At 40.4% G+C, this 22,787-nt stretch overlaps 1 protein-coding gene across 3 annotated transcripts; it reads right to left on the bottom strand.

The window, feature by feature from the left end:
- Positions 1-1,893: 1,893 nt before the first annotated feature.
- Positions 1,894-20,439, bottom strand: LOC117532021 (ELAV-like protein 1). 3 transcript variants are annotated; one of them, XM_034195239.1, is made up of 6 exons: positions 20,336-20,439; positions 12,010-12,190; positions 7,501-7,604; positions 6,750-6,903; positions 6,381-6,606; positions 1,894-3,198 (listed from the first exon to the last, which is right to left on the bottom strand). In XM_034195239.1, exons 2-6 carry the CDS (start codon positions 12,176-12,178, stop codon positions 2,874-2,876), a joined length of 978 nt encoding a protein of 325 aa, XP_034051130.1. In that variant the 5' UTR covers positions 12,179-12,190; positions 20,336-20,439; the 3' UTR covers positions 1,894-2,873. The 3 variants fall into 3 exon arrangements, with proteins under 3 accessions (XP_034051130.1, XP_034051129.1, XP_034051131.1); XM_034195238.1 differs by lacking the exon at positions 20,336-20,439 and adding an exon at positions 14,145-14,267; XM_034195240.1 differs by lacking the exons at positions 7,501-7,604; positions 20,336-20,439 and having other exon boundaries at positions 12,010-12,150.
- Positions 20,440-22,787: the final 2,348 nt, after the last annotated feature.

Genomic DNA, 22,787 nt, shown 5'->3' with positions numbered 1-22,787 from the left:
CTGCCCCTGACCAATGTAGTGTCTCTACATCTGGCGTTTGTCCCCAGGTGACGGACTGTGACGGCCCACTGCTCCTAGTGGTTGGATTTTGTCTAAATGTAATTTGGATGGTTTAAATACAGAGGACAAATTTTGTTGTATGTACAATGACAAAGGCTCTTCTAAAACTAGCACATTTAGAAATGCTGTGTTGAAAATTCCTTGCTCTTAAAAAAAAAAAAAACACGGTAAAATTGAAGGAAACTGATAATTATCAAAATTGTCAATAAATTTGTCAAATAATTACTGCAGATTATGCGCAAATTTCTAAACTATGCTCAGCCACAGCCCCCAACGTTGTGAAGGCAATGCAGGTGGGCTGAGTAAATACATACTTATACAAACTCTATAAGACCAGAATAAAACAAAGCCACAGGGTTTAAATTATGTATTATGCTTCATATATCAAATCTAATTTAACATTACATAGCAATAAATAGAAACACTGTCACTTTCCCCATCTACAAGCTGCCCTCTTAAACAGTGACCTCGCATTAGAGAGACTTGAGGATCACAACACCCATGACCTTCTGCAGGAACAAACTGTATACACTATTTTTATATCAAAGAAAACTCCCTCTGTAAAACCTGGACAGGATTAAAGACATTTTCCTGTGTCCATTAAAATGATCCCATGTTAAACAGTTTATGGGCATCACTGCAAAACCTAGAATGTAAGAATGGTGACAAGCACGGCCAGGTACACTGTCAAATACCTTTTGCTTTCAGGTGTAAATTACACAATACTCCACTTATAAATTAGTGCAATTTATTTTGACTGACCCTAAAACAAATACACCAGCATCTTTGATGCAATAAAAACCGCTCTGAAGTTTTGCAGAAATTTGTAAGCCAGAACATAAAAAAGTAGTTTGAGAGCTTTCTTACCCGCCTTACTTGCTTGGCGTATGAAAATATTGCACAGACCTTTAAGACCAACACAAACATGAAAGTGCTAAATCACAAAGCACTTTGAAGCTGCAACCTGCAAGCATGTTGTAATTCTCCATTAGGAGAGGACACTAAAACAAGCATTAAAGTTTTACACAAATGGTTAAAATGTGTGGGTACGTGCCATTTCAATTTATTTCTGGCATTGCTGCCACCAATAGTTGTACCTCTGCTCATTGTGCACTCAGAGCAGCAACAATTAGCTATATTAATGTCTCACTATTCACTTCAGAACACAAGATTGACCACAAAAGAAGCAGCCCACAAATCCTCCCCACACTACCCCCTTTCAAACCTGATAGGTGATCCATAATTAGTATTAATTCCTATCACAAGAATGACTACAATGGCTTTGGATGTAAACTACACATTAATTATTGTGTTAGTGTGTAACTACTTAGTGTTGAAACACCAATATGTACAAGTCTGATTCATTTTAGATGACACAAAAATCTATGCCACCTCCAGGTACCCCCCCCAAAAAAAAAAAAAAAAAAAAAAGCTCCTAGACTACTTAAATAACCCAATGTTCAATTCAATGTTTCACGTGTGTGTGTGTGTGTGTATATATATATATATATATATATATATATATATATAGCCTTTTTTTTCTTTGAAATTACTGTGGTCATATTTCATTTCACATCAAAGAAATATTTTGTCACGAGATGTCTGATGTGGGCAAAGCTTTAAACTCCCTGGTACTGAAAAAAGTGACCTTGTTCTATTTTACCCTTCCAAGTAAGCTGCTGGCTGCAGTGGAAACACAACAGCCCATTTCTCCAAAACAATGTCCAAGCACGTTAACTTTGATTACTGCTGACACTTTGCTGGTGGAAAAGAAAAGCTAAGCAAATTCAAACAAAATGTGAATAAAAAAAAAAACCAAACAAAACACTGAGCAAAACAAAAAATTTAATGGTTATGTCAAAAGAGAAACAAAAAAGAAAAATCAGGAACAAAGGCCATTACGCTCTCTACAAACTTGAGCTAAGCACTCATTAAAACAAGTTTGTATCTCAACTATAAATCTATTTCTCAAGAGACCAAAATGGATTCAAAAAAAAAAAAAAAAAAAAAAAAAAAACGTGGGCCAGCAGTGGCGCTGTCAGTCAGCATAGTCTGCTCAGAATCTACATGTGGGGGATCAGATCAATCTCTTCATGCCTTTGGTCCATTAAATTACCTCCTCTTTAACTGGAAAATATTTTCAGCTGTATTCTCCTAAAAATACATCTTAGAAAATCATATACTTTTCTAAATAATGGGGGAGGGAACACTTACTTTTGTACAGGCCGACATTCATAGTAATCTAAAACACACTGGTTCAAAGTGCTTTGCTCTGATGTCTTGGTTGTGATGTGTTCTGTCTACTGGATGATCATTTAAGACATCCATTTCTACATATGGTCAGAACAAAGAAATGTTCTGACATGAAACCCATTTTTTTTTAAACAGAATATCCCTTGACTCTAGGGTGTTTTTGTCTTTGTGGAGGACCAATTTTTTCGAGTCACAATTAGTCCATTTAAGACGCAACACTTAAAGCCAATATTTTAGATTTCTGATCATTGCAAAAATTTAAATAATTCAGATCATCTTCCCCCTTCGCTCCACAAAAATTACAAACACTGAATGTCATTAAGCTCCATGCAAATAAAGACGAAAAAGAGGTGACAAGGTGTGGGGACAAAAAAAAAAAAAAAAAAACCCACAAACAAAAAACCCAACTTGTGCCTAGACACCGTTTTTCAACATTTTTAACTGGGATCACACTAAAAAAACCAGTTACTGTGTCACACTTTGCCAATTTACATTTTTTTGTAATCGAAGACTGACTTATGACTTTACTTTCTTCTCTATAAGTGATTATCAAGCACTTTCTACTTGTGGCCCTTGCTGGTTTTAAAGGACACTTGCAAGATCTTGTCTCCGAGCCGGTAGCCGTTGAGGCTAGCGATGGCCATGGCCGCCTCTTCGTAGTTCGTCATGGTAACAAAGCCAAAGCCCTTGCATTTGCTGGTGTTGAAATCTCGGATCACCTTGACATTGGTAACTGCACCAAATGGGCCAAACATCTGCCATAGGATGCTCTCATCTGCATCTTGGCCCAGGTTGTAGACGAAGATACACCAACCATTGCTGGAGTTCCCAGGGACATTGACACCTCCCATGCCACCCATGTGATCAACACTCATGGGTGAAAACCTGCGGCGTGAAGAAGAAATATACATGTTTTGAATAATAAATGATTTGGACAGGCGCGCGCGCGCACACACCTGTCGACATATCAGGTTCCACAGTTGACAGTACATGTCAGAGCACAAACCAAGGATGAAGTAATTTTTTAAACTAATTAAAGGCACAAGTATGTTTATCTCTAAGGTTGGTTTTGACATTGCATAACTTCAAAATGAAGTCATGCATATCAATTAATGAGAAATATTTTGCTGATTAATATATGGTTTAGATCATCCATGAAGGAATTTTGGTTGTGGTTGTTGTGCATGTTTTTCTCTTCAGCTCTGACCAAACTACTCCAAAACTGAGATCTATCTACACTTCTTGGCTGTTATGCAAAATAAATAAGTCTCCAAGGTGGACCTGCATGTTGATTCTGGCACAGTTTTTACACCGGATGCCCTTCCTGACGCAACTCCACATTGTGTCAGGAAGTGGAGCTAGAGAAAAAAAAACTAAAATAAAAATAAGAAAAAAGGGGGGCAGAGGTTCTCCCAGACCATGTTTTCTTTGAACAAATTACTCTAAAATCTCATGATCCATCTAGGCTTCTTGGGTGAGACGTACAAAATGAATAAATATGGGGGGGGGGGTGTCCAACACTTTTCTTTGACATTTGACTAAACATTCCCACCATGTTTTCCCATCTAGGCTTGTTGGTTGTCAATATACAAAAATAAAGGGAAAAAAGTGTTTTAGACCATATTTCTTTAACTTTGACCAAACTACTTCAAAATTTAATTTGTAGTATATAGATATAATAAATAAATGGTTTTTCAGACTACGTTTACATTGACAAAACGAGTCCAAATATAATCACCTCCAGTTACCTAAAGTAATATTCCCACCAAGTTTAAAGGAAATCGATTCAGCCGTTGATTTATCTTGTCCAGACAGAGACATGACCAGGAAAACACCCTGCTCACCACTTTGCTGACATACAAGGTAACTATGACTTTAGATGTTTACATTATGTTTTGTTTGCTGCTGATGGTTGTACCACACAAAGGTCCAGAGAGTACATGCTGAAATTCACCCCGAAATGCATTGAGGTTTGGAGAAACACATAAAACAAACACCAAGATTTTTACTGCAGAAGAAAGCCATAAGAATTATCAGTAATAAACCTACCGTGAGCTAACCAACTCACTATTTATATGCTTAAACATTCTGAAATTCAAGGACATTACATTACAATGCAAACCATGTACAAAGCAAAAAAAAAAAAACTTCTACCTCAACATGTCCAAAATCTATTTAAAATGAAGGACTTGAGTTATAATTCAAGAGGAACATTATTTGACAAACCAAGGATTCAAACTGAAAAATCACTGTCTCTGTAAAAGGAGTAAACATTCGAAACTGTCCCGAAAATCTAAAATTATGCGGTACTCTAGTCAGTTTTAAAAGTTTATAAAAATAATTTCTCGCTACAGCATGGACAATTAAGTAGATTGATTTTGTACCATTACTTTTGGATTGTGCGTTGTGTTTATTTTGTTGTTATGACAAATTTAAGTTCACTGATTCATTTCAAATTCTGTTTTGCTCTTTTTGTGTTTGTTGTCATGAGTAAATTTCCTTAAGGTAAAAGGGGTAGGTGTATATCAGCTTTAGTTTCTGTCTACACCCTTTCAGTCACATTGATTAACTGAGAAGTCAGTCTTTTGTGTCAAGAAGGTTTTGTGCGTGTGTGTGTGTGCGCGTGCATCACAATAAATAAACTCACTCATTCATTCAAGATAACCACGCCAAGTCTGCAAGCATGTGATGGTGTTGTGTAGTGTCGCATCCACAACACCATGGAACCACTTTGGATCCTGCATGGCAACCTCCCTGGGAGACATCCGGTTCCACCCCAAACTCTCAAAAATAATCATCCATGTGCCACACATATATTTTATAAAGACAAAAGATCATTTTGCTGGCCCTTTAAATGCTTTTCTGTAAGTCACCAACATTTCAGTGAGTCATCCTGCTTCTGTTCCACTGCCAGATTCCATCATTTGCACAAATCAAAAACTTAAAATTGACAAAAATTTAAGATGTTCTGGTGTGAGATGTTTTTTTCTAATCCAGGTAAGGGGGGACTGCACCCACCCGCTTACTCTCAACATGTGCCCTTACCAAAATGCCAAGTCCCTAGTACTATGCACTTACGCTGCTCGGGGCGTTGTAAAAAAATTCTTATAACTTTAAAAACAAGCGTGAGAACACAATACCCCCCGCTGGCAAATGCCACTTCAGTACAAGTGCTTGGGACATTCTGACAATATTTGAAGGTATCTGATAACATTTCTTTTGTCGACACACATCAGCTATAAGCTCTTGTAGCAAAAACTGTAAAATTAGCTAATTTTAGTGAAGAATTTTTCATAAATCAAAAACATTTCTTGGTAATAAATCACAGGACTGCAAACGCTCTGATTGGCTGAATACCGGTCAGATGTTTTCCCATATCCAGACCAGTATCCATGACAATAGGTCCGAACACGTATTTTCTTTACAAACCAGGAAGCTAAAAACGCGATTAGAAAAACCAAATAAATATGAATATAAAAATGAACATACTCCATAAATATCTAAACAGCATCGGAAAAAACACCGACTGAAAGCTTACCAGCTAACAACCGGACCATCTGTTAGCAAGTTCCTTCTCTGCTCCGGCGTTCTGTCAGGACACCAGCCATCAGCTTGGAGGTGAGCCACTACTCAGCTCAGCTTCAGAACTCTGAATCGAGCAAAGGAGGTGAAGCCGTTGTTTTTTTGGTTTTTTTTGTGGAGGTGAACTTCACCTCTGCTGCTCACCTCAGAGCTGACGGCATCATTAACCTCACTTGCTGGGCCTGTACGGGAATATCAGATCTTGGTGTTTTGCACGGACCTTGCTGGCGCTCAGCCTGTACTTACACCTCAGTCTGATTATTTTCCCGTACAGACCTCATGTTCAGTTAATAATTCTTTACTACCTCTTAAATTTAACCTGTTCATTCAGACTGCATTGAACAATATAAATGAGAAGTAATTTTCTATGATGTGATACTCCGGAAAATATGGTACCAGAAAATTTTTGATCAACGTATGGACTTGTTCTGGTAAAAGCCATCATATTTTAATGAGTGTGCATGCAGATATGAGTAAATTCTGACCTAAAGCGTTGTGCCTGGTGGTGTACTGGTCCTCCAAAGCGCCGGGACTGGTTGTGGTAGAGCTGAGAGATGAGTTGGGTGTTCTTAGGCTGGTTTGGGTTGGCAGCAAATCTCACAATGATTGGCTCAGTTGCTCCAGTTGGTTTCTGGCCATTCAGGGTTTTGATGGCTTCCTCTGCCTCAGACCGCTTATCAAATCGAATAAATGCTACCCCACGTGAAAGACCTAGAGATTAAGAGTAATTGGTGAGGCAGAAGACTGACAACCACCGATTTGTTGTGGTCCTTAATTTCACAATTAAAATGTTCATAAATCTTTTGTACAACTATTCTTTTTGTAAATGTTATCTATTACAATGAAGGACATACCTGTAGACTGATCAACAAGTACACGGGAGTTAATGATGCGTCCAAAACGTGTAAACATGTCCTCCACATCCTTCTGGCTCATGGTCTTGGGCAGGTCGCTGATATACAGGTTGGCATCCTTTATGCTATCAGAACTGGGTCTTGCATATGAAACCTGTGAATGAGAAGCAGCAACAGTTTGATCCACACTCTTCAGGAACAAATGAGCAAAACAAACAAAACAAAGACAAAAACAGCTCAACCCTGACTGTCAAACGTCAGTATTTTGAAAAATCAAATTAACAAAAGCAAACAGATAATTTTAAGTAATCAAACTCACCAAAAAAGTGAGCTTTGTCTTTACTGACTGTATTTTAAGTATTTAAAATAAATAAATAAAAAAAAAATTTAACAGCCAGAAGTGGTTGAAAATTAAGTTTAATTTGAGCCAAAAAAAATAAATGTAGTTCAAAGCCTGAGGAACTCTTACAAATAAACTTAAATTCTTAAAAGAGAAAGAAAATTCCTAATTGATATTAATGTCACTCAGGATTAAAAGCACATATGTGAAACAGGGTCAAATGAAATTAATAAATCTAAAGCAAAACTCAATAGACATGCCACATAGGACAGTAAGTGAGCTATATAAAAGCAGCATCACTTGTCTGGCCCAACATGAACTAGCTAATATGCCGACAGCACAGGAGCCACAGGAGTTACATGAAATGACATCTCTGGTTTGAGAATTATAGAACACCTTGTTGCACGTTACCTTGATAGTTTTGGACTGTAGCCTTAGTCCATTCAGTGTATTGATAGCTCTTTCTGCATCACTAGGGTTAACATAGTTAACAAATCCGTACCCTAAACTGTGGCCTAGAGAAAAAAAAAAAAAAAAGGAAAACAATAAAACAAAACAAAAAAATGTTGTATCGTTAAAAAATAAACAAACTGCAAAACAAACAATTACTTTAAACCAAAATAAATCTAACATTGCATGCTAGTCTGCACAAAGAAATGGACTTGGAAGTTAAAGAGGGCTAGCTCACTTGGGATATGTACACTGCATAGACAATTATCAGGAAAGTTTTTATTTTTGAACAAATACCCGTCAATCCAAAATAAACCTCAAACCTGAAAGCTTAAAGGAAAAGCGAGTCTTGCTTCCTCAGGGGTAAATACATATGAGTGTGGGCACAATTATTAGGCAACTTAGTGTGCAGAATTCAATTCTTGATCTGTTCATCAGCTTTTCATGAAGGAAGAACCACAGCCTCAAAAATGTGGTTCAAAGAGGTGTATTGTTTTCCTTAACCGTCTCACATTTAAGAAAGGCCCACAAGTTCTCAATAGGGTTCAAGTCAAGTGAGGCTGGGGGCCATGTCATCATGTCAGTAGAGTTCTACGATGCATGTAATGCAGTATTGTCCTGCATAAAAATCATGGCCTTCTTGAATGATGTAGACTTTTTCCTGAACTGTTTGAAGAAAGAACCTTCTAGACACAGGTAGCAGGTTTACAAGCTGATTATAAGTCCATCCTCAATACAAAAAGGTCCAACTAGCTCATCCTCAATAACACCAGCGCATAAGACTCACAGATATGATTCAATAACAGAAATCCGAGGGAATGTAAACCCTCAGGCTGGGGATCCGTGACCCACCTAGAGCCACAGGAAGCTAATGAGTTCTACATGCTCTAAAATGCATTAGAATGCATTTTAGAGCAATAAATTTAAATAACTTCAGGAGACTTTCATGACGAGATTTGAGACAATTCTGTAAAATACAGCAGTCTGAGTACTGATTAGCAAAGTTACACGTCCTGACAATCCAGCAAATAATCATGTTTCCCCAGCAGTAGGCCTATTATGTGCACAGCAGTAGAAGTATCCAAGCCAGCATTCAGCTGCAGCAACAAAGAGACAGTTTGACAATTATACAAAGCTCGACTTAGTAATTAAAAGGACTCTCATGCAAACCATCTTCCTGGCAGGGGTGGTAGCCAAGTGGTTAGTGCACTTCATTTCAGTTTGGATGGTTCCTATTCAAACCCCACCCTTGCCACATTTTTCTAATGTGGAGCTGCGTAGAACATCTGCCAAATCAACACGTAGATCCACCTTGGATATGCTGTGGCAACCCCCACTGAAAACCAAGGACTTACTAAGTCATGTTTCTACATGACTTGCTATAGTCTGAATTGATAAATAAAGTCACACAGCCTACATCCATCTTAAATTTACAGGCTATAAAATTATATTAGTGCAAGTTAGTCATTAGATGGGGCAAAGTTAGTCATGGCCCCACTGGCAATAAATCATGAAAATAAGTAACTTTTGTCTGTGGTTCTGAATAAAAAGGTGTTGATGTTTTACAGTAGGGTGACCAAACATCACATGCCCTGGTTTCTCTAAGAAGCCCATCTGAATTTGTGTCTTTGGTTGTAGATAGTATTTTGTAATATAACAATTTTCTATCCATACAGAGGAAGCTTGCTTTAAATGTATTAAAAATTATAAGGCATCTTTGAGTAAACTTTGAGTATCTCATTGCCGGGCCGAGTGTCCTGGTTTTTCGGTAGTCAAAATATGGTCACCCTGTTTTACATAATAATTTAAAATAAAACACTTAACTGTTGTTTTAACTTGCAACATGAACAGTATCAGCAAATGAGGAGGAAAAAGTATTTGCCAAAATCATTAAAAGTACAAAAAAGGAGCAAGTTAAAAGTTTATAACTTTTTGCCTGGTGAGAAGGTGACAAGAAAATTTTTTATTTATCAGCCTTTCTGGCTAAATACATTCATCCTACCCACTGATCAGAATTAATTCAGCTCAATCGTCCCGAAGAGCAGATGCTTGGAAACGGTCTGGAACAACTCGTTATTTTCTGGACTTTCAGTAGGGTGGGCTGCGCACGTGCGACGCCCAGTTCACTGGGCTCACGGCTACACAATAAAGAGACGACAGACACTACCGCAACTGCCTCAAAATGAACACAACCACATTAAAATCAAGTCACTGTGACACAAAATCACTTATGTAAACTTTGCAATTAATCTGTGGTTCTCATACAAGCTTATATGGATCATGGTTCAACTGTGATCTGATACACCATTAAACTGCAGAAATCCACAATTCCACAGAATTTTCACATCTGTGAAGACTACACCAGCTCCAACTTGCCACGTCTAAATAAAATGCTGCAGTGTGTCCAGAGTGTTCCAGCCACAGGCCCTTCCATCTGGTCCATCAAGAGACAGACACTCATTTCATCTGCTCATAAATCCTTTGAAAAATCTGTATTCAGATATTTCAACTTGACATGTCTCTGAGCACTGAACACCTCATACTTCTGGACATTCCAGGTAGGTTGCAGTTCTGGAATGAGGTGGCACTGGAAGATAACTGGCTAATTCTTCAAGTCATTCAAATTCATGTTCCTCTCCTGAAATAATTCTTGCAATTCCGTTGATTATTTGCAGCAAAATGTTCATTTTATGGGGCGGCACGGTGACTTAGTGGTTAGCACTGTTGCCTCACAGGGAGAAGGTCGTGGGTTCAATTCCCATGGCCTTTCTGTGTGGAGTTTGCACAATATCTCTAAAATTAGAAAGGTCTTGTCTCAGAGTGATGCTGAAAAACTAATTCATGCATTTATTTCCTCTAGGCTGGACTATTGTAATTCATTATTACCAGGTTGTCCTAAAAGTTCCCTGAAAAGCCTTCAGTTAATTCAAAATGCTGCAGCTAGAGTACTGACAGGGACTAGAAGGAGAGAGCATATCTCACCCATATTGGCCTCTCTTCATTGGCTTCCTGTTAATTCTAGAATAGAATTTAAAATTCTTCTTCTTACTTATAATGTTTTGAATAATCAGGTCCAATCTTATCTTAGGGACCTCATAGTACCATATCACCCCAATAGAGTGCTTCGCTCTCAGACTGCAGGCTTACTTGTAGTTCCTAGGGTTTGTAAGAGTAGAATGGGAGGCAGAGCCTTCAGCTTTCAGGCTCCTCTCCTGTGGAACCAGCTCCCAATTCAGATCAGGGAGACAGACACCCTCTCTACTTTTAAGATTAGGCTTAAAACTTTCCTTTTTGCTAAAGCTTATAGTTAGGGCTGGATCAGGTGACCATGAACCATCCCTTAGTTATGCTGCTTTAGACTTAGACTGCTGGGGGGTTCCCATGATGCACTGAGTGTTTCTTTCTCTTTTTGCTCTGTATGCATCACTCTGCATTTAATCATTAGTGATTGATCTCTGCTCCCTTCCACAGCATGTCTTTTTCCTGGTTCTCTCCCTCAGCCCCAACCAGTCCCAGCAGAAGACTGCCCCTCCCTGAGCCTGGTTCTGCTGGAGGTTTCTTCCTGTTAAAAGGGAGTTTTTCCTTCCCACTGTCGCCAAGTGCTTGCTCACAGGGGGTCGTTTTGACCGTTGGGGTTTTTCCGTAATTATTGTATGGCCTTGCCTTACAATATAAAGCGCCTTGGGGCAACTGTTTGTTGTGATTTGGCGCTATATAAATAAAATTGATTTGATTTGATTTTGAGTTTGCATGTTCTCCCCGTGTTTGCGTGGGTTTCCTCCGGGTGCTCCGGTTTCCTCCCACATCCAAAGACATGCGGGTTAGGTGGATTGGAATCTTTAAATTGTCCGTAGGTGTGCGTGTGGGTGTGTCTGTGTTTGTTTGTGGCCCTGCGACAGACTGGTGGCCTGTCCTGGGTGTACCCCGCCTCAAGCCCGATGACTGCTGGGATTTGCTCCAGCCCCCCCGCGACCCTTAATTGGACTAAGCGGTTGAAGATGAATAAACGAATGAATGGTTATTTTATGTTTTATGATCACACTTCAATTGCTTAGCTACTTCTGAAATGTTACATCCTCCTAAAAGGAATTTTCCAATTTTGTACTTGCCTAATAATTGTGCATGCAGTGTAAAACTAGTAAATACTGAAATTAAGTAAACAAACACCCAACTGTCAGGACAGCAGTGTGGGATTATTTTAAAATAAAAATCTACATAAAACAGATAAACTAGAAAACAGCCCTTTTGTGGATATCCTGTTGATCTAAGCTAAGTTGCTCTAAGTGACAGGCCCAACTGGGGAAACAAAATTCTGAGAAGTCATGAAGCTAAGAAACTACACTTTCATGTTCCTGCCACAAACTTTTGGCTGTCTGCAAAATGAATCTCTGGCATGTAAAAGAAGCAGTTTCTAAGGGATGAGCTATCACCAGATGCATCAACACACCCACACTGCAGAATACAGCATACCTGCAACTTTGTCTCGAATTAGCTTAGCTGACTCCACCTCTCCGATGCTGGTGAAGAGGCTCCGCAGCTCATCCTGCGTCATGTTCTGAGGCAGGTAGTTCACTATCAGGTTGCTCTTGGCATCCTTCGGTTCTTCACCTCCCATGTGGTCTTCATAACCGTTCGACATGTCGTTCACCTCCTGCAAAGTCAGCCAGGACAAAAAGCAGTGAAAACAGTAAAAATAATGAAATGTTAAAATACCCTCGGCCATATGAGCATTGCCTTTTTATAGTTGCTTAAGTCGTATCCTAGTTAAGGATGCGACCGATCCGAGCCCATATCGGGATCAGCTTCTGATAACGTAATTCAAGTATTGTAAAATATCAATCCAACCTGCGACGTTTTCTGATACCGGAGAAGAGCCACTGTGAAACCTCTGAACTGCTCCTGCATGCTCTCTGCTTTGTTTGTTGCCGAGCACAAGGAGGGAAGTTTCTGAAGCTGAGCTGTTTGAGAGCTCTCTTCCACACCGTTCTAGCCGCGGATAGTGGCAAATTTCTGCTCGGCGCTCAGGTTCAAATTGTCTGTTCGTCAAGCATGTATTTTCTGAAAAAATGAACTGAACTGTTGCTGAAAATGTGTGCTGAAATGTTAGCCTCTTCAGTGTTCTGAGGCTGTGAAACGTTATGAAACGCGGAGCACAGCTGAGGACAACTGAACAGAGATTCTGTAGACTGCAAGGGAAAAGAAAAATCTCCATTAAAATCCTTCAGCATTAATCCAGAGATCGTCACGTGAGCTTCACTGATGATACATTTCGAAATTTACAGCTTATTGTACAGTTGAAAGGGTTCGTGTTTCCAAAAAGTTCGAAGTTTCCTCTTAGAAAAAACAACAACAACAAAAAAACAGCGAGCGAGAGAGAGAGAGCGGAAGCGTATTGCATTCACTGGATTAAAAAAATAAAATAAAATTTGACTGCTGATCTCGTAATTACAAGAAAAGATCCACTTCTGTAACTGACATCTGCGCACATGGCTTTGTTTGTCCCGTTAGCCGCTGACCGCCGCGCATGCATATTTGTAAGGAAGTGGCTAAGGATACGTACATCTGTATCTTCTGTGGGACTGCTAAAGGTACGGACCGAGGAGAATAAGCGAAGTGCGCAACGCATCTGCGCATGCATGGGTCAATCGGGGGCAAAAATTCCAACTACCAAACACACCACTCCCATTGAATTTCGTATACAGCATTTGCGGACTGTGAAAGTTAAGGCTTACAGGGATTGTTTCAAAGGCTTTAAGCCTTAAGCAACGCATACAGTAATTACAGGTGCGCACGGGTACGGACATATTTGCGCATTCCGATTGGTCGGTAATACATGACGTCGCTCTACTTGTAATGCTGAAGTGGCTTATTTACTTTGCCGTGTTTCACAGAAAGAACAAGCTGTAGGTGTTTTGCTTTTTAATGCTGCTGCTACTGCTTCCACTGGATAAAAAAATAAGAGGGTGATAAATCAAGGTGTCATTTTTTTCAGTTCAATTTTATTTAAAATTTTAAGCTACATTTAAAAACGACCGACTTTGGCATGGTTTGTATGCCAACTCGTGCAGTCTCAAAAGTACAAAGCCCTACCAGAAGACCAACAAGTCGAAGCTTTAACCATACCCTCATGCCTAACACAGCAGCGCAATGTACGAATACAATTTTACAGTATTAATATGGCAACGTACGGATAGCCACTCTAAATCTTTTCAACGGTGGGCATCGTCGTTTTAAAAAAGGTAAAACGCTTAGTGGGCTCCAAGAACAGCTAGCATTAATAAGCACAATAAATAAATAAAAACCCCTAGCATTAGCAAGCTAATCTAGAGGCAAGGTAAGTAAATGCTCAACTTCACCGAAAACAAAGCACTGTTCTGAATTTAAATGGGCACGATAATTGATAGGAGACGAACCGAAGGAAACAGAACATACTCTTATTAATGAGTCAGATGGTCATGGTTTATTTAACGACTCAAAAAAAGTATTAGCATCCAGCTAACAAAACGCGCCGAAGCCCGCCTACAGCAGAGAACTAGCTAAATAAACTAAAGCGCCAGCTTACATTTGTCGACACCGTGCATTTATTTACCAGATTGAGCTCTTACCGTTTGGGCTCTTCGTCGAATTTAACGACGTTCGCTTCCCTCCAAATCTGATCGGGCCTCACGGAAAGCCAGAAAGAGCGTGAGAACAGGCCACGGCCCTGTGGCGTGCGGGGCGGGGGTGGGGCTGGTGTCATCTCTTTTTTTGATTACCGCCCCCAAATGGACGGAAGTATAACCCACCAAAATAAAGCAAAAATAATTTTCCTTGTGGGTCCCTTTCTTTTGACAAAGTGGCTATCCATACGTAGTCGTAAGATGTATATGTCGCGGACATGATGAACGACGCTCTTCAGCATCTCACCATGTCATTTAAGTCCTTTAACTTTTTTGCGCGGTGCAGTCATACAGGGTTATGGGTAGGTTTAGGGGTTCATTTTCAAGGTTAGGAGCTCAGTTTAAAGTTAAGGTTAGGTTTTAAATCCATTTTAAAGCATCTGCAGTGATATGTATGATTTTACTCTATGGCCCACCGCAGGCTGTGACACACTGTGGGCCAAAATGTTAGGGTGTCAGAATTTTGAGCCAGCAGCACTGGTTCAAATCCCAATCATAGTTGTGCTTTGATGTCCTGCCCAGGAAAGCCTTTACTGGATGCCTGTTTTGATGTACAGCTTCATAACATGCCCCTGCTCCATAACTGTCAACATTTTGCAGCTGTGTGCAGAAGCAGACACAGATGTGGACTAGGCATGTGGAGATTAATCGATACAAATCGGTATCTAGATACAAACGTGTGCGATGCGAGTGCTTGATTCATTCAGTGGGCATCGATTCAAATGATGAGTTGCATTGTGTTGCATCCCTCGCTGCCTGTTTGCATCGATTTTTTCAGAGGCACATTGAATGCACCATGGACGGTTTGGGACACCAGAGCGGCTGTTGTTTTTGAGGATGTTTATCGAGAAAATAATTTCTCTACATTTATTGTAGACTGCAGCAGGTCTGCTTGAAGCAACGAAGCAGTGCTTCGACCCACTGTTTGCTGGTTCTCTGCTTCGCTGGTTTACAGAAGCGGCGAGTCCACTGGCATGAGCACCAGCCGGTTTTGCAGACCGAATGGTCCACCCCTAAAATTTGGTCCGCCCTGTCTCCACTGCGCTTACGTCACTTCAGAGCTCAGCAGCTCATCTGAGACAGTCTCTTAACCCAAAGCAATCAAATGGATTAATAGGATTATCAACCATTAGATGACACAGTAAAACCTCTTAAATCATTCTAAAGTCAGTTTTAAGCAGAAATGAAGCAATACACTGTGGTGCTTTGAAATGACCGACACGCAGTGAATGCATCAGCGAGCAGCTTGTGTAGCTGTGGCACTCTGATCGCTTCCTCCGTCTTTTATGATGAAATAATGCTGAATTTATGTGGAAAAGATTATACAAAAGCTTCAGATAGCTGTCACTGAGACAGATAATGACGAGTGCAGTTTTAAGTCGAAATGAGGTGATAATCGGTGAACCGCGGCTAATGACAACATGCAGAGTGAAGGCGGGCGGTCCGATTTTTAAGGGGGACCATTTGGTCGGCGACAGCAGTACATAAACTGGAGTTGTCCATCAGGTAAAGATAATAATAATAATAATGATAGTAATAATATCCGCTGTTTTGTGACACTAAGTGCACAGCGCCAAAGAGCAGCACAGATTTCGGTCAGAATTAATAACTTCAGAGCAAATCGCCATTTTAAATCAAATGACACGTCTTTCCAAACATTATAATACAAACACTGAACTACAACCGACCAAAACTGTTTTTTTTTTTGGTCCCAAAATGAGACGTCCTGTTTTTTATGAATTACATCCTGACATGCAGCGCAGCTGGCTGCAAGAGCTCAGCTCACAGGCTATGGAGTTGCATGTGTTATTAATTACTGAGAGGAAACGCGTTTGACAAAAACTACAGATTTTGTGTATTTCTATTTCTGTCCAGAGATCAAGGAACAATCATGTACGTCAAGGATCCAGTGACCATGTACAGATTTTATTGATTATTATTTATGTCCAGAGATCAAGGATCCAGTGACCAATTTTATATCTATTTACTTTAAGACTCCATAAAATGTTGTTGACATAGAAAACCTGTAAAGCCTACTTTTTGTAGACAGAAAATTCACAAGAGGTATCGATAAGGGAATCAATGACGACGCCGAGTTTATGCAGCTTAAAGCCACAATACACTGAAGGACACAAACGGCGACGCAATTTTTTTTTTTTTTTAATGTTTAATTTTTCTGCGGCTTTTCGGCATAGAGCACGCTAATTTATGATTCCTGCTATGCTCCACTGTTGCCAAGCTTTAAATCACATAGGATTGTTGCCAAACTTTTTATACCATAACACAATGCAGTAAAACTATACCACTCAAAGAGCACATGTGAGCAATTAAAAGAGAAAAATGCTCATTACAACCTGGCTGCAGTTCCTCAAGTTCTCTCACAATTGTGTTACATAAAGTCCATTAACTCCCACTCACAGACCGATCACCAGCAAGAAGGAAGGAAGAATGATAAACTAGAACAGAAATCAGAGCGCACACCTGCAGCACTGCACAAGAAAAACGATAAACCAGAAGAGAAATCAGATAACAGAAATCAGTAATAAAGTCCATTAACTCCTGGAAATAATGTATTCTGATTGTTTCCAATGTATCAACTCCATCTGCGTGTCCAGGTAGTCTGGAGCCAAGATTTTCCCCCCTGCTGCGTGCAACTGACAAACATTCCTGCGTATTAGATACGCAGCAAAATGCAACTCTATGCAGGCCCGGTGTGAAAGGGGCTTTAGCAAGAGGCAGCTTAATTGTCAAGGGAAGTTGTTTTTGGACTGCAATAACCTTTTCCTTGTATGACCAACATTCACATCGGGTAATGTTCAACATACAACCAGCTCCATACACTACCATAGATGTGAAATGCCGGCATATAGTTTTCTTCCAATCTGCCTGTGTTTGTCCAGTCATAATTGTGACATGAGTAACAGCAGAATTCCCCAATGGAAGTAGCTATTCGTACAGCCCAAGTCATCTAACTAAATTTCACCAAGAACATCTTTCTCACTGCCATAGTTCTAAAACTTAACTGTTGCACCTTTTCCCCCTTAAACATTTTGTTAAGTTTTCTCAGGACAAAACGCAGCATAGGTGTCTCTGATCTGTTTGTCTTCCATCTTTGTTAAAAAAAAAAAAAAAAGGTAACATCCAGTTTGTTCTTACCATTGCAGCAAGCAGGAAAAGTCTGTTGAGCTCATTTTAAACAACGGACCTTGACCGACATCTAAATTCACCAAGCCAATCTTTCTGGGCAGGCTGTAACATTAGTGCTGTAATCACTTCAACAGAAAAAAATCTGACTTTCTGACTTTGCCCAGTTTGGAAACTGCTGCAACAGGACTAAATGATAAAGAAAAACTAACAATGCAATATAAATTTTGTCTGCAATATATAGTGTTGTGGACAAAAACTTATACCATATAACCCAAACAGCTCTATTTGGAAAGAATGACTCATTCTACACTGATCAGGGTGACAGTGCTGCTGTCCGACATATCTTGTGCTTCACACTGCTTTGTGTGCCTCAATATTTTCAACTTCTACGAGTTTGACACGACGGTCAGTAAACATCTGACACCATCGTCACATTTGTGTTTGTTGATTCTGTTGAACTACAGTCAATAAGAAGATAATCATCGTCATCTTTAAAAATTAAGCACTGGCAGCTGTTTCAAAGTTCCGTGCTCACACCACAGCTTTTCCACACTGAAATCGCCATGTCTGCTGTAGTCGCCTGCTGCCACTTCCTCTCCGAGATTTTACAGCTGACTTCCAAAATCAGTTAAACCTGCATGCCTTTCTCTTAGACACATAGAAATAAAGCATAGTTGCCAGGTGCTGGGAAATGAAAGCATTCACTGAATTAAAGAGACCAGGCGCTTGGCAGATTGAAAAATAAAGAGAACTAAATAAATAAATAAAAATCCCAGATGTTCACAATGTGTTCTGGATTTCAAATGTGTGACAGGGAGAATAGAGTAATTTGTGTTATATTAGAAAACTCTCTTGTAGATTAGTTATGGACAATGAGAACGTGTTTTTATTTATTTAAATTGAGCAATAACGAAGTTGTAGGCTGATGTGTTCGATTTAATCTGCTGAGATGCAACATCTGTACATGCAAGGTGAGGACATGCTCAAATGATAGATCATAAAGCAAGAGCGCGGAACAAATACATGCAATTTTACTACCATACGTTTTGTCTTCTGCTGCAAATAAGGGTTCAGAAAGTCTGTGCTCTCATGTTCAGATTCGTTGCCATGAGACAAGTTTGAGTTTGCATGTATTCTTATGGCCTCGGACAGTGGACTCATCTCTGTGCTTGTTCTGTTAGACCTCAGTGCTGCTTTTGATACTGTTGACCATAAAATTTTATTACAGAGATTAGAGCATGCCATAGGCATTAAAGGCACTGCGCTGCGGTGGTTTGAATCATATTTGTCTAATAGATTATAATTTGTTCATGTAAATGGGGAATCTTCTTCACAGACTAAAGTTAATTATGGAGTTCCACAAGGTTCTGTGCTAGGACCAATTTTATTCACTTTATACATGCTTCCCTTAGGTAGTATTATTAGACGGTATTGCTTAAATTTTCATTGTTACGCAGATGAACATGGTGTCTATCCAGATCATGGTGTCTAACCAGATCCTTACTCTGGATGGCATTACCCTGACCTCTAGTAATACTGTGAGAAATCTTGGAGTCATTTTTGATCAGGATATGTCATTCAAAGTGCATATTAAACAAATATGTAGGACTGCTTTTTTGCATTTACGCAATATCTCTAAAATCAGAAAGGTCTTGTCTCAGAGTGATGCTGAAAAACTAATTCATGCATTTATTTCCTCTAGGCTGGACTGTTGTAATTCATTATTATCAGGTTGTCCTAAAAGTTCCCTAAAAAGCCTTCAGTTAATTCAAAATGCTGCAGCTAGAGTACTGACGGGGACTAGAAGGAGAGAGCATATCTCACCCATATTGGCCTCTCTTCATTGGCTTCCTGTTAATTCTAGAATAGAATTTAAAATTCTTCTTCTTACTTATAAGGTTTTGAATAATCAGGTCCCATCTTATCTTAGGGACCTCGTAGTACCATATCACCCCAATAGAGCGCTTCGCTCTCAGACTGCAGGCTTACTTGTAGTTCCTATGGTTTGTAAGAGTAGAATGGGAGGCAGAGCCTTCAGCTTTCAGGCTCCTCTCCTGTGGAACCAGCTCCCAATTCAGATCAGGGAGACAGACACCCTCTCTACTTTTAAGATTAGGCTTAAAACTTTCCTTTTTGCTAAAGCTTATAGTTAGGGCTGGATCAGGTGACCCTGAACCATCCCTTAGTTATGCTGCTATAGACGTAGACTGCTGGGGGGTTCCCATGATGCACTGTTTCTTTCTCTTTTTGCACCACTCTGCATTTAATCATTAGTGATCGATCTCTGCTCCCCTCCACAGCATGTCTTTTTCCTGGTTCTCTCCCTCAGCCCCAACCAGTCCCAGCAGAGGACTGCCCCTCCCTGAGCCTGGTTCTGCTGGAGGTTTCTTCCTGTTAAAAGGGAGTTTTTCCTTCCCACTGTAGCCAAGTGCTTGCTCACAGGGGGTCATTTTGACCGTTGGGGTTTTACATAATTATTGTATGGCCTTGCCTTACAATATAAAGCGCCTTGGGGCAACTGTTTGTTGTGATTTGGCGCTATATAAAAAAATTGATTGATTGATTGATGTATTCCAGGACGGCCCTGTCATTAACATCCAGCCCCACTTTAATCATCTGTATGCCTGCTGAACAGCTGGTTTAAACCGTGCATAGGCCATCGAGGACAAACTAGCATTAGGGAGCAAACCAGTTTAGCCTAAAAGCAAGTTATATCACTGCTCTGTTCTAAACTGAAATACATAAGCACCAACATCAAATCTGAATGAGCCGCAGTAGCAAGCCTAACATCGCGTTTATATGCATCAGACGAAAGCAGTTTTTAACAAAACGCAGCAGGTAGCTAGCAAACCACGTAGCCTAGCGCTAGCCAGCAGCTAACAAAGTCCGCCTTCAACGAGCAAAAATCTTCCGAACTATCAAACTACAGAAATTAAAAATATCAACTAATGTTTGCGCTTATTTACTACGGATAAACTGTTTCTGCTCACTTGTTTAACTCTGACGACGTTAACTTCGTGCTAACGCGACCAGGCCCCAACGAGTGCAGACAAGACACGTGACAAAATATGCCACGCCCCTTCTTCTTCTTCTTCTTCTTCTTATGGATTTCCGGCAGGCTGCGCGCCAGTCAGCGCATTGCTGCCTTTCACTGGCAGACCATGACCACTGCACTCTACTGACAGACTATGCTGCAAGCCAGAGCTAAACACAAAATCCATCAGGGCTTTGTACACCTCTTGCTGACGTGCAGACGGATCAAGCAGCACTTTAATAGAAACAGACTCAAACCCAAGATCAAAAAGATGTGAGAAAATAACTCTCCTCTGCTCAGAAAATCTTTTACACTCCATCAGAACATGAGGGATAGTCTCTTTCTTTGTGCAGGTTTCACACAATCCATTGTGGTGTTTACCAATTAGACATAGGTCAGCCGCCAGTCCACAGTGTCCCAACCTCAGTCTTGTTAACAGTACTTGCTCCCTTCTGTTATTCCCCTGGGTTGGGCAGTCACCAAAAACAGACTTCTGCACACTATAAAAAGTCTACCCTTAGTTCCATTGTCCCAATCCTTCTGCCATTGAGCCCACACTACTTTTTTAATCATGGCTTTATGGTCAGAGCTGCTATGAGCCACCTCAAGATCTACAGTGTCACGTCTTAAAGCATTCTTTGCAACCTGATCCACAATTTCATTACCCCTAACCCCCACATGTGCCGGGACCCACATGAAGCACACAGCTGACCCTCCCTTCTCCACTCTGAGCAAAGCAGTCAGCACCTCAACCACCAGCTCAGGCCTACACCGGGAAGAGGTCGACTCCAAGGACTGCAACACAGCAGCTGAGTCAGAGCAGATGACAGCCCTCTCCGGTCTCACTTCTTCCACCCATTCAAGATCCCACACCATAGCCAAAATTTCAGCTGTAAATACTCCTACTCCATCAGGAAGTTGTCTGCCAAGACTCAGAGACAGAGCAGGAATAAAAATCCCAAATCCCCCTCTCCGGCTAGTGGGGTCAACGGACCCATCAGTAAACAATTGCAGATACCCATCCCAATTGTTCTGCATAGCCTCCCTCACCACAGTTACAGGACATATTCCCCTCTCCCCTTTAAGGCGATCTTTCACAGTCCAGTCCACTTCCACTTGAGGGAGTAGCCAAGTAGGAACCGCTGGCCAGACAACTACTGGAGCTGTATCCCTCTGACTGAGCTCTGGCACCTCACCCTTCATTTCTAAGATAAAAGTTTTCCCCCTCCCTCTTCCTGACTCCCATGAGTCCTGAAGGAGTCTCCTCCCAGTGTGGTCACCCCTCTGACCCAGGGCTTTGCCTACAAACTGGAGTGCTAGCTTAAGCCGTCTCTTTTGAAGGGGCATCTCTCCCACTTCAACTAGGAGGACTGGCACAGAGGTTGTTCTGAATGCACCACAGCACACTCGAAGTGCTTTTGCTTGGATCACATCTAATTTTGCCAACATTGTTTTAGCTGCATTTCCATACACAAGACAACCATAATCCAAAAATGAGCGAATCGTAGCCCTATAAATCATCAGTAGTGTGGCTTTATCAGCTCTCCAGTCGCTGCCAGAAAGGCACCGCAATACATTTATTACTCTACTGCATTTATCTACCACCTTCTCAATGTGAGTTTTGAAAGTCCCCCTCTCATCAAAATGGACCCCTAAATACTTAAAAGATTTAACCCTTTCCAAATTTAAACCATATAATTGCAAACTTGCATTGCCCAAATTTCTCTTCCTCCCAAACACTACAAACTTCGACTTTTCCACAGATATTTTAAAACCCCACCTACTTGCCCACTCCAAAACATTATTCAAGGCATTTTGTAACTTTGCAAATACAAAATCCACATTTCTCCCCCTCTTCCACACAACCCCGTCATCAGCAAAAAGTGACAACCCATAACCTGGATCCAAATTGCTAAAAATATCATTTATCATTACATTAAACAGTACTGGACTAACTACACTGCCCTGAGGAGTTCCATTATCAATATCCAGTACTTCAGAAAAAGTTCTACCAACCCTAACCTGAATTCTCCGATCCTGTAAAAATGCCCTAATCCAATTTAGCATGCGACCACGAATGCCTGCATCATAGAGCTTAACTAATAGCCCCTCCTTCCACAACATATCATAGGCCTTTTCAATATCGAGGAACACAGCAACAAGAACTTCTTTACTCGCACTAGCTTTCTTTATATCAGAATCCAAGGTCAACACTGACTCCATGGTGCTCCTCCCTATTCTAAAACCATTCTGGTAGGGAACAAACCATTCATTTTTTTCAAGCTTATAAACCAGCCGGTCAGTCACCATTCTTTCCATAATTTTACATAAAACTGAGGTAAGTGCAATAGGCTTGTAAGAACCCGGGTTCTTCCCTTCCTTCCCTGGTTTCCAAATTGGTATAACTA

This window comes from Thalassophryne amazonica, chromosome 19 (assembly GCF_902500255.1).
Source record: "Thalassophryne amazonica chromosome 19, fThaAma1.1, whole genome shotgun sequence".
NCBI lineage: Eukaryota > Metazoa > Chordata > Actinopteri > Batrachoidiformes > Batrachoididae > Thalassophryne > Thalassophryne amazonica.
This window is presented reverse-complemented; position numbering and strand designations above follow the sequence as displayed.